This window comes from Podarcis raffonei, chromosome 12 (genome assembly GCF_027172205.1).
Source record: "Podarcis raffonei isolate rPodRaf1 chromosome 12, rPodRaf1.pri, whole genome shotgun sequence".
NCBI lineage: Eukaryota > Metazoa > Chordata > Lepidosauria > Squamata > Lacertidae > Podarcis > Podarcis raffonei.
The window spans coordinates 52,449,630-52,469,588 of NC_070613.1; the positions used below are offsets into that span (position 1 = coordinate 52,449,630).

Consider the following 19,959-nt stretch of genomic DNA (forward strand, 5'->3'; position numbering starts at 1 on the left):
CACTACGGTTCTAGAGTTTACATCAGGCATAGGCAAACTCGGCCCTCCAGATGTTTTGAGACTACAATTCCCATCATCCCTGACCACGGGTCCTGTTAGCTAGGGATGATGGGTGTTGTAGTTAACAAAACATCTGGAGGGCCGAGTTTGCCTATGCCTGGTTTACATCTTCGTCCATGTGATCTTCATATAAGGAACCAAAAAGAGAACAAATGCCACATAAATGAAATGCTTTGACTGCTTGATGATTTGTTTATTTATTTATTTAGGAGGAGAGCATCTAATTTAGGGCTTTGCCAGATTAATTTCGGGTGGGGAAATCTTTCTGGAAAAGCAACTTAACTCTACAGCTATTCACTTTTCTTCCAAGCTTTCTGCTACAAACTTTCAGCTGTGCCGGCTAAGGCCGATGGGAGTTGTAGTCCTAAACATCTGGAAGGCACCAGGTGGGAGGAAAGCTGATGTGGAGTATAATAATAATAATAATAATAATAATAATAATAATAATATTTATTTATTTATTTATTTATTTATTTATTTATTTATTATACCCCGCCCATCTGGCTGAGTTTCCCCAGCCACTCTGGGCGGCTCCCAGTCGAGTGTTAAAACAATACAGCATTAAATACTAAAAGCTTCTCTAAACAGGGCTGCCTTCAGATGCCTTTTAAAGATAGGATAGCTGTTTATTTCCTTCACATCTGAAGGGAGGGTGTTCCACAGGGTGGGCGCCACCACTGAGAAGTCCCTCTGTCTGGTTCCCTGTAACCTCACTTCTCGCAATGAGGGAACTGCCAGAAGGCCCTCGGCGCTGGATCTCAGTGTCCGGGCTGAAAGATGGGGTTAGAGACGCTCCTTCAGGTGTACAGGACCAAGGCCGTTTAGGGCTTTAAAGGTCAGCACCAACAGCTCGGAAACGTACTGGGAGCCAATGCAGATCTTTCAGAACCGGTGTTATGTGGTCCCGGCGGCCACTCCCAGTCACCAGCCTAGCTGCCGCATTCTGGATTAATTGCAGTTTCCGAGTCACCTTCAAAGGTAGCCCCACGTAGAGCGCATTGCAGTAGTCCAAGCGGGAGATAACTAGAGCATGCACCACTCTGGCGAGACAGTCTGCGGGCAGGTAGGGTCTCATCCTGCGTACCAGGTGGAGCTGGTAGACAGCCGGCCTGCACACAGAATTAACCTGAGCCTCCATGGACAGCTGTGAGTCCAGAATGACTCCCAGGCTGCGCACCTGGTCCTTCAGGGGCACAGTTACCCCATTCAGGACCAGGGAGTCCTCCACACTCTGCTTTATATGTATAGCCTGCTTTTCATGACATATTGAGCCAAACATATTGAGCCAAACAATGGCTCCCTGGGACTGCACAAACATGCCAGCTTCCAGAGAGGAATTTGTACCTGCTTTGCTTCTCCTTGGTCCTTTTAGCTTTGCAGGGCAGCTAAGCTAAAGGTCTGGCTTAGTGTGCCATCCTTAACCACAAACTTTAGCCAAAAGCAAAGCTTTGCTCAAGGATGAGGCAGCTCAGCTACAGTCGCAGGTTTGGACAACATGCTAAGCCAAACCGTGGTTTAGCCGCTGTGCTGTGCTGTGCTGAGCTGAAAGGGCCTGGGAAGAGCCAAGTGCCTGCATTCACCTCCCTGCAAGGCAACACGTTCATGCGTTTGCACTAAACCATGCTTTGGCTTAGTGTTACATGTGAACGGGGTCACTGTATAATGTTTTGAGAGTAAGCAAAGCCTATGCAGAGAGAGAGCAGTGCTTCCTGAAAAAAATTTAAGCTTTTGTGGCCTTTCCCGAGAATCCTCTCAAAATGGTTGTACAGTGGTACCTCGGTTTAAGTACTTAATTCGTTCTGGAGGTCCGTTCTTAACCTGAAACTGTTCTTAACCTGAAACACCACTTGAGCTAATGGGGCCTCCTGCTGCCACCGCACCACCAGAGCACGATCTCTGTTCTCATCCTGAAGCAAAGTTCTTAACCCGAGGTACTATTTCTGGGTTAGCGGAGTCTGCAACCTGAAGCATATGCAACCTGAAGTGTATTTAACCCGAGGTACCACTGTAATGGAGATTGGGTTCCCTTTGGCATGGATGATAAGGTGTTTAGAAATAATCCTTGATCTAATTTATGCCTTAACTCCATATGCACCTATTACACACACTGGCCTCCCTCTTACCGACAAAGAGTATGATATTTCACATGAATACTGACAGTTTTTATTAAAAGGCTATGAATTTTTCTGCAGTAAAATGGTAAGCTATAAAAAAGTTAGGTAAACTACCATTCTATATGCTCAAGTGTTTCTAACTCTCTTAAATTATTTTATCAATAAACAAAATTAACCAACAATAAAGAGCATTGAAAAACAATGAAAGCAGCCTAAGGTTGGATATTATCATTGAACGTGTTTTTCCAATACATTACAACTCTTTAAAAAAAAAACCATAGGCTGATAAAAGTAATACAATTTGCTTAGAGAAAAGTTTTCTTTAAAGGTTTCTTTTTTAAAAAATAGTGGGGGGGGGGGCTTTCATCTCCTTTGTTGTGAAGATTCAAATACCCCTTTTCGTTTCTTATTACGCTCATGTCTCATTGCAGTAGAGTTCCCAGTTCATTTGTTTTCTGTTACATTATTCTTGCATCTCATGCAGCAGTTAGGCCTTATTGTAGCTGGATCCTTTCCTCCCCTTTTAAGTGCCTCTGGGACATTGTAAGGTTTGGCATTCTGCACCACTTCTCTTTATCATTCATGCATTCCTCAAAGCACAAACAATGTTTGGAGAATGGTCTAGATGTTTGGAAATTTAGAGTGAGCTGGATTCTGAACAGCGACATAGGCTGCCGCATATTCAGAGACTGAATCTTAAACAAGAGAGGACCGTGTCTCATTGAGATTTGTTTATTTTTCAGAATGTAAATGTTTTGACTGTTGCATCTATATATAAGTACGCAGAGCTGGATTAACGATTAGGTCCAGTTTTCTATAGAGACAGACTCCAGCCCCACTGATAACCCTGATGATCATTTTTTAAATGCAAAGTTGTGGCGCACAGTCCTTTCTGTAAGGCCTTTCCCCTAGTTTGGGGAAGCTCACGGAGCCAAGTGGTGATGTAAAGGCAGCTTGCATGTTCATACTTGGATACTCTTTCCTATTCTTACTCTACATGTTTTAGGGCTGGGCCTAGGTTGTGGAAAACAAGTTTTAGAACTGAACCATGGTTCAGATTTAAAGCACTTTTTGGTGTAACATGTAAATATCAAGGCACTACCAACTGGAGAGAAATCTCTGCTTTCTGGGCAGGTTCATCCATGCAGCCTCAAATTTAGATCGAGCTTGTATAGATTCATGAATTTGCCTTGTAAAAGCCCCTCCCCATTCAACACAATGGTGTGGTTTTTATGCCTTTATGATTGCTGCGATTTTATGTTGTAGGTGAAGTTCATGCTGCAGTTGTATTTGATTATTGGGAAGCCTATGCTGATTCCTGGTGGGGTTTCTATGCTAGTTAAAATTAATAAAAGTGTGTCACAGGTTTGTATGTTTGTTTGTTTGAAGGTCTACAATGCTGGCCCAAGCACACTGCCTGGTTCTTTCGTCGACATTTCGTTTCCAAATCGTCTCTCGGCTACCGGAGCTGAAATGTTTCACATTCAACAGATGATGGTGAGATCTTTGTCTGTTCTGTGTAGCCCCCGGAAGCTGCTCTTGGTGGAAAGGACAGTAACATAAGTTTGTCCCAGAGTTGGCATTTCAAGGAATAAAGTCGGTATTGCTGCAGCAGTAGCTACTGAATTTAAAGCTTTGACTTAAACTTATTTGTAATAGGGAATTTTGCCTGATTGTGCCTATTATGTTAATCATCCATTCCTCAGTCAATATCATAATGCAATGCTTTCCTTCCCTTAAGAGATTATTGGCCCCATTTCTATCCTCTTCTGGCTCAGTTTTTTAAAACCACTCCATGGCTATTTTGGATGAAGGGTGGTAAAAGAAAAATCAGTCAAAAATAATAATCAAATCTGTGACTATCTGCCAATGTGTGTCAGATATGCTATACTACAACCTTATTCTTTCCTGTTGAAACTTTCAGATAACCAGTGGCTCATAAATGGGTGTTCTATATTCATAGACTTACATTGGCCTCAACACGGTCTATGCAGGAAACTAGGAAAAGACCACACATATCTCCATTTCCCCTACACATTAGTGTGACAAAATCTTCCTTACCACTGGGCAAGATGATATAAAGGACCAAGCTACCTCCAGATGAGAGAGCTTATTCTATTGTAATTTAGTCATCAATATATAATGGGTTAAAAAGAAAACTGAAGTCTCCTGTGAGACTTCCAACAGTCTGGAATGTCAACAGAGTCTTGTGACTCCATGAACTGCACAGTGGCATAACAGAAACCTAACAGGCATGAGACAGGAGTTGGTAATGCAGGTGAGCTGTGCAGAAGCAAGCTGGCAAGCATGCTCCCAGCAAGCTGCCAGCTAGCCCTGCAGAGGCTCCTTTTATTAGCAGAAGTCAACAATTGGAAACAGTAGTGAAACCACCCTGAACTTAACGTATTTCCATCTACACACATTTCCAGCGTTAGCAAATACACGCGTCAGCAGGTGCTTCCCTCAAATGTTCCTCCTGGTACTTGATTATGTCTCTGTTTTCCGCCATGCTCCAGCGAAGCAGTATGTCTAGCAACCAAATTGTGAAAGGACAAAAGGTCAGGGGAAGCAGGCGTAACGCTCCTTGACATACTGTTGCACTTCTGGTGCGCGGTTTGCCTTCGCAAAGCAAAGCGTTACCTCTATAGAAAACAACCTAAAAAACCAAGGCCTAGATAATGTTGCTTGCTTCTGTGTAAAGTGTCAGTGTGTAGTCTGAATGGTTCATATGTGAGTACGAATTAGCCGTCATAACCAGTCACAGTAAGTATTTTAATTTCAGTTATTGTTTAGTGTGCATTTACTGTAATTATTTTCCAGCACTTTCCATTTCACATTTCCTCCCCTTTTCTTCTATGCCTTTTTACATGAGGGACCTGTTTACATTTATTCACATACAGTTCCTCATATAGTAAACGGTAGATTTATAAATAAATGCTATCACCTGATGTCAACTCAAAGACAATGTGTTTTAATCGAGGCACTTCACACACATTTGGAGAAGAGTAATGGACGTGGGTGTGTATGTGTGAACCAACTCAAATTGGAAGAGGTTCCTTTGCTTCTTTAAAAGATTTATAATGTACTCTTTGAGAACATGCTTCACAAAACAGTTCACCTAAAAATCCAAGTACGACATAAAAACCTTTTAAAATATCCATTTCATAATAATGAAATGATAATAATTCATAATAATACTGAAGCCTAAAAGCTAGCACAGAGGTAAACAATAAAACTCAGCCAGAACACAGTGTAGCTGCCCCACTTTATAACTCTAGGCTATGTTAACCATTGAAAACCATAGGTCTGCTCAGAGGACATAAGGGATAGGTCTTACCTAATCTCAGAAGGAATTGAGTTCTATGTTTGCGAGGCCAACTTATAAAAAGCCCTAATACAAGTGCTGGCCAGCCTAACGGTCTTCTCTGGCAGGTACCTAAGCTGGTTGTGGAATTTAGGTAGAATTTACTCACATCAATGTAACTGCACTTTGAATGTTTTACGGTTCCAAGACAGGGAAAGAAAGAACATGGAGCCAATTACTTTTAGGTGGTTTCATATCCTTGATGTGAGTACCTTAGGCTTAGTACTCAAGCTTTCATGGTGACAATTGAGCTCCAGTGCTGCTCTTTGGTGGAAAAGGAGAAGACCCGGGAGAAAAGCCCTGTACTATTACCCATCCTTTCCTTGCATGGTCTTAAGTTTATCATGTTGCGTGGTGGAAAAAAAAGAGCACCGGTGCTGTAGGTTCTTCAATATAATCGTGCATTAGCTATACAACCACCTTTCAATTTCTCCTTTGACATATTTAGTGGAAAAGAGGAATAAAATTCCAAAACATTTTAGAGGTGATTTGGAGCAGGCAGGGGGCAGTCAATATCCTTTCTCAAAAGCCTCAGACTTTAGGGATGGGCCGGAAGTCACTGCTTGAAATGTTTTTCTATGACCATTTGTCCAAAAATTCTCATGTTTTAAGAATCTACAAATGAGGAGGTGGAGTATGTCTGGGTCATAGTCTGAGGGACAAAAGAGTTCCCATCCGCTCAGAGGCAAGGCAAAATTCACTTCTCTGCAATGGCCTGACCTTCTGCTCCGTAGCAGCTGGAAATTTTCTTTATACTTGGCAATGCTCATTAGTGGCTCTGAAAGATTGATGTAAGCAAAATAATCTTTAATTGGAAATTGGTAGTGTAGTGCAGGCTATTTTGAGATATCCATCACATCGTATTCAAATGGGGCCTTTCAAGAATTTTGTCATACAGTCACTGTCTAGTTGTTACTGTTTTGCTGCCTGTGGCCTAGCTGTCTTTTCTCAAAGCCATGCTTTTCATACATGTGGGGTGATTGCATTGTGGGGTGACTGCATTTTCCCACCATGTTGACCTGCCATCTTCTGCTATTGGAAAAATGTCATTCTCTTCCATCAGCTACATTAGTTAGTGTGCAGCAATTCCTAGATCTACTCTGCATCCCCAAATGTAAACCAGCGTTAGAGGTCATACATTTCTATTATTGGGGAATAATCAGGAGCTCACCAAGTTAGTGACTAAATATCTTTATCTGGTTTTTTGTCATCAAAACTCTTTGCAGACATCTGATCTCCCTGGAGACCTAGAGATGTAACGTTAGACTGCTTTGCCTCTTTCATTTGACAAATGTTTTGTGTCACTTGGAAGGCAGTAATTCTTTCTTGATTTGCTATGGATGATGCCAATAAAAGGTTTGGTGATGATTAGTTGGCGTGGTATGCAGTGTGTTCACACAAGTGTCACAAATCCCTTCACACCTGTACATTCAGCCAGTCTTCATCCTTCATCCCCAGCCAGCATTGCCAATGGTCAGGGATGAGGGGACTTGTAGTCCAGTGACATCTGGGACCCAAGGCTGGGAAAGGCTGTGCCACCCAGGTGATAACCTCTTTCCTGTTGTGCTCATCCTTCCCTAGTAGCTCTGATGTGTATCCGACTATCAAAGCCACAGAGCTAGGGATGGTCAGGTGGGTTTTTCCACCTGCCACAGGAGAAAAACATGAGTCCCACTAGTGAAGCCCCGCCACAAATCCCCGCCCCTTGCCACAATCCATGCCCCTTGCCACCCATATCATTTTCCTTTCTGAAGCACAGAGAGCCCTGCCCCTTTCTTTAAATTCGTTGTGTTTCCTGTCTCCAAGACCACATTGCACATCTCTGCGAAGTTTCTCAAAAGCAAAGTGATAAATGAGCATTGTGAAATCTGTATGCTTTCCTCTGTTGTGTAAATAATAGCAGCTTTGGGGGAGTGAGTTAAATCAGAAGAGCTGTACAATGGAAACCAACAGGACGGGAGGCTGTTGTGGGAAGGGGAGGGAAGGGATTGTGATAGATTGTGGGAAGGAAAATGATGAAAGAGAAAGTTGTGGAGACCGGAGGAGAAGACAGGGTGTGGTTCAGGCCATAAGGGTAATGAATTCATTAGCAGAGAGGGCTCAGAACTCCAGTTCAGGACATAAGGCTTCCCCTGGGCAACCAAGGGTGGCCCAAGTCCTTTCCCTGCATGAAGTGATGGACAAGATGTCCCTGCCTAGTTCCATGTACAGAAGTCTGCTGACTGGCAGTTGACAACGCTGGTGATAGGGAAGCAAACTCCACCACACGTGAACGCAGTGGTGGGGCACCAAAGTTCTGTCCTCCCGCCACCTGGTCTTCAGCCCTTGCCCTTCTCAGCAGCTGCCACCTGAGCCAACTGCCTTGCAATGCAATGGTATCCCTTCAGAACAGATGTGCATAACAAAAAGGTTGGGTAAAGGTGAGCAGCGCCAGTGTTTGGGATGCTTGACTTCTTCAGTCACTGTTTAGGAAGAAGAATTGTTGAGTAAGCTGAATGAATAGATTATCCTGTGTCACATGCAGCAAGGAAACAGAAGGTTTGCTAGGATATCATGACTGTCAGAACAGCTACAAAGACCTCCGGAAGAAGGTTCCCCCCCTAAGTTTCCTGGCTAGGGAATTCCCTCCTGGAGAGGTTTTGAGTTTGAGAAAGAGAAGGTCAGCATAATTTTCTTGAGGGACTCTGAAAAGTGAGATAATTTCCCCTTTCTGCTATTGGTGTGGCTTCAACTCTGCTAGGAATAGTGAGAAGGAAGTTGGAAATGATTGATTACTGCTTTAAAAGGTAAATAGAGTTTCTAATAAGCTATTATTCACCACTCACCCTTTCTCTATATATAGTTTTAATAGCTTCTTATAATAGTTATTGGAATTGTACCAGTTAGAATTGGAGGGATGTATCAACACGGCACACGGTTGTAAGGAAATAGTTAATAAGGAGTTTGCTATCTCTTTACATAAAGTCCAATCAATATTCAGCAAGGATATAATTATTTTGTTTGTTTGTTTCACCTCATTTATATAGCACTTGATTGTCATAAAACCTCAAAGTGAATTTTAATACATTTTAATACAATTTATTCAAGCACGTAATGTCCCGAAATTAATCAGCCCCCCCAAAAATAATAGTAATAAAAAAGATAAAGGACCATAATCTGAAAGAAAAAGTTGTGTAACACGGTGCCTTTGGCAAGATTTTCTTGTAATGACATTTTTTTTTCTTGGTGAGCAGAAAATATTCACAAATATTGAAAAACATGGAAATAATTTCTGTCACCTGACAACTTGAGAGCACCATTCAAGTCCAAATGGAACCCTTCCTTGGATGGCTGTTTTCAAATTCAACAAACCAACATTTTGTTGTTGTTGTTTCAAAGTCTTTCACTATTGTGAAACTTAATATTTTTAGTAAAGCAAGGCTTTTGAAATTTATTTACTTATTTCTACAAAGTTGATTTAAGACTTATTCTCAGTAAAGCTTTTATAGCTGCTTTTAAAAATAATAATACCATAAATAGTTAAACGCAATAATTCTACAACACAAAACTTTGAAAAATCCACTGAAAAATCCAAAGCAAACAAAAAGCATTTCTCTTTCCAAATAAAGACTGTTTCCCATCCAAAGTAAAACGAGTCTGTCTTAAACTTAAGGGAGGCCAAATGTTCTCAGTAAGCGGTGATTGTATTTATTTTTTGTATATATTAAATTTATATACCACCCTTCATGCATAGATCTCAGGGTGGTTCACAGCATAAAAATACATTTTTATATATAGGGGGGGAGAGAGAGAGCGAGCATTGCATTTGAAATTAAATGCAGTTTTAAAAAAGATAAGATAACGGAGGTAATGTTGTCAGGATGGTTCTTCTTTAGTGGGGTACCAACTTCCATATAACACAAAAAGTTCTGCCATGCAGTGCAATCCTATATATGTATACTCAGGAGTAAGCCCACTGATTCAGTGGGGCAGTCCCAAGTAAGTGTATATATAGGATCGCAGCCTTTATCTGATGCCAGATTCTGAATGAGATGTGAACTACTTAAGTTGTTAATAGTGCTGCCAGCTCCATTAGATGGAGGAACTGCCTGAAATTGCACGTACTCAAGGATAAAAGAGAGACAGAAGGAATTTGAAGGATAAAACTCTGCTTCAGCTCTGAATAATTTGTGACCCACAAAGCTGAAGAAAGCAAGCAATGTATTGCTGCCTTAAGAAAACCACCTGCCATCTCCAGTCTATTTATTCAGCCCCTTGTGGACCAGTAATCCATGGCTGGATCCGTGTAACAGTTACTTGGACAATTCCTACAAGATACTTTGCCCCATATCAAGTAGTACTTGGCATCCGTACAGTGGATAAATTACCCTGCTTTGCTACCAGAGAAAGGCAGAATGTAAGCACTGCCTTGGATTTAAACCACTGAGTGCTTGAACACAGGAATGTTACACGTAAACTTGCCGCTTGGATTCCATGTATGGTGGTGTTAACTGTAGACTTGAACCTTTTGTGAGCCCTAAAATTAAATATAAAACAAATGTTTCCCCTCACTGTTGATACATTGAATGCAATGTGTTCTTCCTGTTCACAAACACTTGAATGTCTTTGTTAGCCATACCAAAGAGGGGCAGTCATGCCTTATTTTGGTTGCCACAAAAGTTCAGAGAAGTTTGACGTAGGTGTGAATTGACCCATTACAGTCGTTTTTCTTCAAATGGGAGACCTTAAAAGGTTCCAGTATTGTTCAGAGAATAGTTATAACAAGGTGCCCTGCAGAAACTGGGGTTTTTGATTCTGATCAGCTCCAGCTAGCTATGAATAATGGTCAGGGATGATGGAAGTTGTAACATAGAGAGGGGCAGCACATTGGCTACTGCTTTCTATGATATTATTCATGCTGTTCTCTTAAGCTGTTTGGTAGACCAGTTTAGCATGGGCATTCCAAAACTCTAAGTCTTTCTGAAAACAAGAATGTAGATTAGCAAGAAGGAGCTAGCAGTGGCCAGCTCATTGTCGGGGGAAGCGAAGGTGGCTGTAGCACTGCTTGTATGATAAGCAATGCCATCAGTGACCATGGATCAGCTGCAGGACACATGTCTGTGATGTTTGGCTGCTTGTGAAGCACATGCAATTTTCTCATGGGTAGATAAGGACATAGAATGCTACTTTACACTGAGTGAGATCATTGCTCCATCTAGCTTTCTGGGGTTTCAGAAAGAGATTTTTCTATTTGGCGATACAAAGCATGTGGTTTCCTACTGGAGCTGTCTCCCCTTTCCCAATTCACAAGATCACTTTTTGCACGCTGAAAGGAAACGGGCAGAAAGGAGAAACATCACTTGTCACATCTGTTTTTGCAGCCTCTTGCCATGTGCAAAGCATCCCCTATTTGCTTGTTGTAAGTCGTAAATCTGTCCAGGAGAACAAACTGTCTCCGCATTTGGAGAGGCTATGTACAGCTATTTATTTTGCAATGCCCACTTTTGAAAGAAGTTTAAAAGAAAGTTTTGAAAGAAGCTTAAAAAAGGGATGTGTGTGTTACAAGTTACCTAGTTTGTGGACTTGCACTGCGAATACGTCAGGAAATACTTGTTAAAAGATACATGCCAAAAACAGCTCTGACAACGATTATAAGATAAAACATTTGACAAGTCACAGAGGTCAGCATACTATGGAGCTTGTGAATAAAGCATCTGTTTTAGGGGCAAACAGAGTCAGCTGATTCATATTCATCTCAGAAGGGTGCCTCTTGAGAAATTGCAATTTGTCATTCATAAGCACTGTGCTACGTTATTCCAGCTTGCTCGGCACTGCTAGGAACAGGAATAGTCTGCAGAAACTTCAGAGCAAGGGTACCTTACATGGTGCCCTCCAGATGACTGCAACTCCTATCAACCTCTAATCATTGGCTATGCTGGGAGTGATGGGTGCTGTAGTCCATAATATCTAGAGGCCATCCATGATAGGTGTGTGCATGGTTGCTCATGTGCAAGCGCAAAATGCCACATGAAAAAAATGGTTGGTGGGAGGGCATGGAATGGTTGGGAAGAAGTAATTGAGAAACCATTATTGAGAAACAAAGAATATACAAAGGATGTGAATGCAAGGGGTATTTCCCAAATTTCCAGCTAGATGCTGAAGTTACTTGGTTTTGTTTCTGTAATAGAATTTGTTGCATTAGGAATCTTCAGTTGATTCATTTTTTGTTTCTGAATTTTGTACAGAGTGTTCTGTATGTACAGTTTGGAGTAGCTTGCACTTGTTTTCATTCGTGAGCGAATTTCCCCCTCTCAACATAATCAGTGGCACATGTGCACATTGATAAAGCATTGCTAAAAATCCATCTTGACCGTATATCTGATTGTAATTGTGTTCCTTTTGTGCAGTGTTTTACCGATGTGCAGGTTGGTTTGTGTTGAGAAAACACTACAAAAAAGCAATGTTGCTCTTGTTGTACGCATGACGGTGATTTAAAAAGGTGTCAGGATTGCATCAGTAAACACCTCCCTCACCAAAAGGACATACATGCCTACAATCACATCCAGTTCTCTTTTTGCATTGGTATCATACTTCTGAAGGCATGGTTGCCACTTCTCCATGCCTCTACCCCAGACTGATCCAGCACCAGTAGTATTAGAACCAGTTTCCATAGGAGGGGTTATTTCTCATCCAACAACATCCCTTGAGAATAACTCCTAGATGATCCAGCAGTTCTGATATTACCAAACTAGTGTGGAGTGAGAATGGCAACAATACTGCTCCTTTAATTTAACAACCAGCCTTTTTGTTGTTTAGTCGTGTCCAACTCTTCGTGTCCCCATGGACCAGAGCACGCCAGGTACTCCTGTCTTCCACTGCCTCCCACAGTTTGGTCAAACTCATGCTGGTAGCTTCGAGAACACTGTCCAACCATCTCGTCCTCTGTCGTCCCCTTCTCCTTGTGCCCTCCATCTTTCCCAACATCAGGGTTTTTTCCAGGGAGTCTTCTCTTCTCATGAGGTGGCCAAAGTATTGGAGCCTCAGCTTCAGGATCAGCCTCAACTTCACAAACTAGCCTTTAGTTCCATGGAAATAAATACTGCTTGCTTCCAAATAAAGGCATTTTAGAACTTACCAGTCACTAAGATGGAAAGGAAATAATTGGTTCTCAGTAGGCAAAATCGGGTAGGATTGACAATAGGCAATTTTCTATTTCCATTCATTGCAGTTAATATATGTAAGGAAAAGCATATAAGAAACTGGCAGCCCATACAGGAGTGGTCTTTGTTTCATTTTTTTCCTTGTTGCCCATATGGGAAAAGTGTGGTTTTCTTTCTTTTCTTTTCTTTTTTTTAAAATCTAAATTAATCTAATGGAAATGGTGGTGTATTTACAAAAGAGGGTGAATCAATTATTTTTGCGTTGTTGTGACCTTTCTTTAGGTTGCCCAGGACAAAGGAAACTGCTCTTTTCAGAAAAATCCAACCCCATGTGTCATTCCTCAAGAAAAGGAGAACATTTTCCACACGATATTTGCCTTTTTTACCAAATCTGGGAGGAAAGTATTGGTAAGAAACTAACTTCATTTTCAACTTCTAAAAAGTAAATTGCCATATTCCAGAGCCTCGTAAATGCATGGGGTACCCACTACTCTTACAGCTAAAAGACAGCACACTGAGTTAATGTCCATAACTGTCAGTAGAGAATCCTTGTCTTTATCCATTGATCCGATCTGCTATATCATTGCCCACAACCCAGAAAAGATTTGCTACTAAAGGAAGAAGATAGTTCACTGATGTGTTTGCCTAGTTGATGTTCCACTGTGTGAAAAATGGATGTAGAAATACATAATTATGCCTATTTTTCATGCATTCTCACATGCAGCCTTAAGTTTAGGTTCTAGCACATGGGTAGGCAAACTAAGGCCCAGGGACCGGATCTGGCCCAATCGCCTTCTAAATCCGGCCTGTGGACGGTCCGGGAATCAGCATGTTTTTACATGAGTAGAATGTGTCCTTTTATTTAAAATGCATCTTTGGGTTATTTGTGGGGCTTGCCTGGTGTTTTTATATGAGTAGAATGTGTGCTTTTCTTTTAAAATGCATCTCTGGGTTATTTGTGGGGCATAGGAATTTGTTCATATTTTTTTCTTCAAAATATAGTCTGGCCCCCCACAAGGTCTGAGGGACAGTGGATCAGCCCCCTGCTGCAAAAGTTTGCTGACCCCTGTTCTAACACAATGCATACAGCCAGTAATTAGAGTAATATACTGTGATGAAGCAATACATGATCCTTGAAAGGAGGAACAGGTTTGTTCCCCCTTTGATAATCCACATTTGAAATACCTGCATTAGATATACTTTATCCAAAATATTTGAAATCCAGACCTGTATTATTGTTGTTGCTATTTTAAGGTGCCTTTATTCATCTCATTGCTGTTAAGCGAGTCACATTGGACATGAGCAGCTTGCACATAGTTGAGACAGATCATTCGAATTAGCAAAGGGATTCAGTCAACCATAGAAATATAGCATATTCTGCAGTTGCTCAAGACTGGTCCAGTTCCTAAGACAGGTTCAGTTACTGAGTATCTCCAGCTGATTTGCAAATAGTCATACTGGGATCCATAGAAAACATTAAGAGACGACAAAAACATTGGGGGGGGGAATATTATTATTTTTATGTCTGGTGGTTTTGGAGAAAGGGTTATCAAGAAAGAAGGAAATCAGCAATTGGTGAAACAATTGTTCTGCCCGGACACTGAAGTCCAGTGCTGAGGGCCTTCTGGCGGTTCCCTCGCTGCGAGAAGCCAGGTTACAGGGAACCAGGCAGAGGGCCTTCTCGGTAGTGGCACCCGCCCTGTGGAACTCCCTCCCACCAGACTTTTAGAAGACATCTGAAGGCAGCCCTGTTTAGGGAAGCTTTTAATGTTTAATAGACCACTGTATTTTAATATTTTGTTGGAGTATAAATAATATATTATTATTATTATTATTATTATTATTATTATTATTATTATTATTAAACATATTCTTTTCTACTGTCCACTGTACCACCAGCTACGTAAACACATGTTATCCCCCTTCTTGGGTAGTTATAATCAAGGCACAATGAAAATATCAGATTCTACCTGTCTGATATTAACCCAGTTTCTGTCCATAGTATCTCTTAGAGTGGTGAATGGCAGAGTTTAGCAGGAAGACACTCCAATGAAAATTTCTGTTACTATATATGGCTGTTTCTTTGTATATATTTTAAAATTTTTGTATAGGTCTAAGATGGTCTATATCTGTAATGCCTAATAAAGGTTTGGAGTAAGAAAGGAAATCAGCAAATCAGGTGGAGGCCAGCTCTCCTTGGGACATCTGAGATTCATCACATACATAGTGGGGAGTCGGCTATTAACACTTGTCAACAACCCAGTGAGATGGTACAATTGACATGTGAACAATCTTCTCACGGGGTTCCCATCAAATGGAATTAATTAAAGAGAAACACAATCTTGTGTAATGGGGGTGTTCTTCTGTAGTGGAATAGATAGCTTCTGGGCAAGGATAAGGTTTCCTAAAGGGACAGGAGTAAACTCTTCTGTTACTTACAGCATTTAGAGAGAGAATAATATTGATGGATATTTTTTAAAAGTAGAGATAGTATTTCAGTGGATGATGCAGCCTTAAGAGGCCATGAACCTTATAATGCAGGACTTCCATGACTGGATCTCCTGATGTTCTTTTCTTTTCCTTAAACCAGCCATGGGAACCCTATAATTTGAATTGTGGCTGTACGGCAGTAAGAAGAGCAGTTAACCTTTCCCCCTTGCGCTGATTCCCCAGTGCCTCTAGCAAAAAAATAAAGATGTCAAGAATCACAGATCTCCCAAATCACATGTATTGTGACCCTTTGCAGGACCATCTTATGCATGTTTACTCAGAAGTCCCACTATGTGCTTGGGTTTGCTCCCAGGAAAGGGTCCATGGGACCAGCGTTAGTATGATTTAAGATAACACGCTACAGCTTTTGGATTGTAGTGCTTGGATACCCGAGACTAGTTTCTTTACTGTTTGGGAACAGGCTCTAAACTGAATGATAAAGCTGTTCATTCAGCTGATCAGCCATTTCAGCTACTTTATTCAGTTAATTTATTCTACAGTGCAGCAAAAGTACAGAAACAGCAGAATCTGTTTTATACCAAATCAGATTATGGACTCGCCTAGCTCACAGTTATCAGCACTGACTGACAATGGCTCCCCCATAAAATATATCTTTATCCACCCAGGGGTGCTGAAGATTGAAACTTCATTTATTTAAAGCATTTTTATCCTACTCTTCAGCCAAGAAAGGCTCCTAGATCCACAAGCATAAGTGATGCTGCGCTGAGCTAAAAAGTAGGACCTTGTTTGTATGAATAGTTGCTGCGCCACCTGGGATCTTTCATGGGGAGATCTGTACCAGATTGTCTATGACAGAGACAGAGAAGCTTTCCAGCCAAGCAGGCCAGATCCTGGCCTCCCCTACCCCTGGGGGCCTGTGTGACAGTCACTTGTTTCTACAATTCTCTAGGATACATTTCTAGAGAAGTTGGACAGGAGTTACGAAACCAGGGCTGATGTTACCCATCCAGTCAGAAGGGCCAAAGAGCATTTCTTTTAATTTTGGCACATTTCCTTACTTGTCTCACAGCTTTCTACTTCTCTCCCTTAGGACTGCGAAAGACCAGGCAGGTCCTGCCTAATTATACGCTGCAACTTAAGCTCACTAGCTAAAGCGGAATCCCGCAGCATAGATGTGCATATGCTGTTGAATACAGAGATATTGAAAAAGGTGAGCATCGTTGCCTGAATTATACTCTTAAGGTGCCCGTACATGATCTGTCACACCATGGGAATTACGATGGAACTATCTGGAATGGTTTGAGCAAACATAAGCAGAATGCATTTTAAACTTGTACATCTTTTCATGCCTCCCATCGTTCGACTTCTGAACGCTGGCTGTGAATGGGATGGGAAGTTGATAAAGCAAAAGAAAAAAAAATACATTATGTACAGTGGTACCTCGAGATAAGTACTTAACTCGTTCCGGAGGTCCGTACTTAACCTGAAACTGTTCTTAACCTGAAGCACCACTTTAGCTAATGGGGCCTCCCGCTGCTGCGCCGCCGGAGCCTGATTTCTGTTCTTATCCTGAAGCAAAGTTCTTAACCTGAAGCACTATTTCTGGGTTAGCGGAGTCTGTAACCTGAAGCATATGTAACCTGAAGCGTATGTAACCCGAGGTACCACTGTATTGGAATTATATGTGAAATCTATGAAAAAATAATAAAATATATTTGATTCCCCCCCTACCCTGTTGATGGGGCAGCACCCTCCACTGCGCCAGAGGTAGCGGTGTGGGGGTGGGGCAGGCCAAGCCATGTAATAGACACAATTCTGCCCTCCAGTAGAGAAGAAGAAGAAGAGTTTGGACTTGATCCTGCCTTTCACTCCCCTTAAGGAGTCTCAAAGCGGCTAACAATCTCCTTTCCCTTCCTCCCCCACAAGAAACACTCTGTGAGGTGAGTGAGGCTGAGAGACTTCAGAGAAGTGTGACTGGCCCAAGGTCACCCAGCAGCTGCATGTGGAGGAACAGGGAAGCGAACCCGGTTCACCAGATTACAAGTCCACCGCTCTTAACCACTACACCACGCTGGTGTAGTGGTGTATTCCTGGTGTTGAGAGGAATAGCAACTGCTGCCCCCATATGTCAGGGGCGTTGCCTCACTTTGCCCAATGGTAGGGTTGGCTCTGTGTGGGGTGGTACACAACACACCCTTGGATTATGCAGTTGGTGCCAGCGGACTTTGGTCCAAGTGTCAGGTCCACAGTGCACATTTAGGAGCCCCCTTTGACCATAGACACTGTGTAGGTGAGAGCCGCAGGGTAAAAATAATTATTATAGCCAGGAAGAAATAACAAAGAACATTATAACTCCAGTTGTGTTTTTTGATTTGCCACTATGGTCCTACAGTACCATATAACAGTCATGTGATTAGGATGCTGTAATTCTTGAGTGCATAGGATGCAGTTTTATTTATGTATTTCATAAAATTTATTCACCGCTTGATTGTAACCTCAAATAATTTGACATTCTAGAACCGTTGACTTAAAAAGGTTACTGGCTCCTTGTGTTTAGACTCCTCATCCTCAGACTCTTCACAGGAAACACAAGACTAATTCACTTTTGCAGAAGAAGAATTAAAAAACAGACACCATCATACACATATTTAGGCTTTTTTGCAGTGAGTCATGTCAGGATTTATTTTGATAATGCAATGTTTTAACCAGTACTGTGTGCAACTGCAATTTAGTAATTGTATCTAAATATCTGTTCCTAATTATGTGGAAGTAATTCAGGTTAAGATGTTCTTTGCTGGTGATGTTTGGCAGTGTGTTGCATTCTTTTAATTGGGCGATGTATCCGGACTGAAGAGCTTTTTACCCAGATCAGATCTGAGTTTGAAAACAAAAAAGAGGACTATATATCAAATTTAATGGGATGTGTTGGATTTAAATCTGGATTATTGGACCTTTATGGACCTTGCATCTGATTTGAGGCCATAAAAGAGCTGGTGCTTAAAAGTCTTTGAAGGCTGTGGAATTGACAGAGTTACTCAACTTTTACTGTTTTTTTTCCAATCCTTAGGACAGTTCATCCGTCATCCAGTTTGTAACAAGGGCAAAGGTGAGGGTAGACACAACTATCCGGGCAGTAGAAGTACCCAATGGGAATTCAGAAGATGCAACAGTAAGTGAATGAATCTGAAGAGCAAGGATTACTTGTGCTGCTCATATGGAATGCATTAGAGAATCCTACACTGAGCGAGGAATTTGTGGTCAAGCCTAAGCTTCAACTTCAAAAATGAACGAGCGTGCCTTTCTTTGAATGCAACGGTGGTGCTGCTGCCTTACAATCCTCCTGTGGTTTTGCTTGCTGTGATAAGCTTTGGCCCTGTAGCAAATGATGCTATTTGGAATACTTTAACGCACGTTGCGCTGCAGTTAGACCGGCTTGTCAACTGTGCCTTTTGCTAAGCAGTGAGTTCCGTTTCACACTGTTGAAGCCTGCTTTAATCTAAAAATTCAGGTTTTTCAAAATCGATGAGATGTATCCCATTCTGGATTTATCAGAATGGGATGATAAAATGCACACAATACAATCCTGTGCATGGAATCAAGGAGTGGTGCGCGGTCATTGGACTAAGGGGACTAGACTAGTCACCTAAATGTTCCCCTGGTGCCTTCTTCCCAAAGCCCGAGAAGCTTCTTTCTGGCTTAGGGAGGGAGGCGCAATGCTCATGTATGCGATGTCAGGACATTGCAGTGTCACACGCATGACATCGATGCCCCTCGCAAGCCAACGCCTCTGGCCCTAACTGTTCCCCTGTGAAAAAATCACCGCACACTGCTGGAAGCAAGTTTCATTGTGTTCAGTTGGGTTTGCTCCATAGTAAGCGTGTTACTTACCCACAAGGGACGCGGGTGGTGCTGTGGGTTAAACCACTGAGCCCAGGACTTGCCGATCAGAAGGTTGGCGGTTCGATTCCCCGCGACAGGGTGAGCTCCCATTGCTTGTTCCCTGCTCCTGCCAACCTAGCAGTTCAAAAGCCCGTCAAAGTGCAAGTAGATAAATAGGTACCGCTCCGGCAGGAAGGTAAACAGTGTTTCCGTGTGCTGCTCTGGTTCGCCAGAAGTGGCTTAGTCATACTGGCCACATGACCCGGAAGCTGTACGCCGGCTCCCTCGGCCAATAAAGCGAGATGAGCGCCGCAACCCCAGAGTCGGCCACGACTGGACCTAACGGTCAGGGGTCCCTTTACCTTTAAGTGTGTTTTGGGCTGTTACCTTAAATGTTTTAATAACATTGGGGCTTAAAGAGAATAGGCAAGAAGGTACAGTAATTAGAACAAAGGATACTCCTTTATCTGCCATGACCCTTTCTGGCTCCAGGTGTTGTTGCTTATATGCCACATGGTAAGGGCACATACAACAAAGCCAATGGCCTTAGAAGGAGAAGGAGAATCTTTATTATGGCCAAAGGCCAGCATAAGGCCAGAGGGAGGGAGAAAGAGAGAGAGAGAGAGATGCTTTGGGAAAATGCAATTTAGAATACAGAAGTAGCAGGGATAATGTGGTGTGCTTCTTTGCTCTGAATTGGCCCTGCTTAATGCTGATTTGCTTGCTTCTTCTCTGCTCCAAATCGCCTCCCCCCCCCCAAGCCACGTTTCTGCTGCAGGGTTTCACTTGTGTTTGTGGGACTAATCACACCTTTGAAACCCCACAGAAGAAAGGTGGTGTGTGGATACAATTTGAAGAGGAGTAGTGAGCGAAATACCCGCACACGCCGTTCCTCAAAACCACCCCTTCCCAAAGAGCCTGTTTGCTTGTAATATTTAGTAACACTTAATTT

General features: G+C 42.1%; 1 protein-coding gene across 1 annotated transcript in view; it reads left to right on the top strand.

Annotated features, from left to right (window-relative positions):
• The window catches only part of ITGA9 (integrin subunit alpha 9), a 227,546-nt gene that overhangs the window by 182,071 nt on the left and 25,516 nt on the right, over nt 1–19,959 (top strand). The window contains 4 exon segments of the mRNA XM_053359512.1: nt 3,564–3,671; nt 12,960–13,085; nt 16,219–16,338; nt 18,196–18,297. Of these exon segments, the coding sequence (XP_053215487.1) occupies nt 3,564–3,671; nt 12,960–13,085; nt 16,219–16,338; nt 18,196–18,297 (456 nt within the window).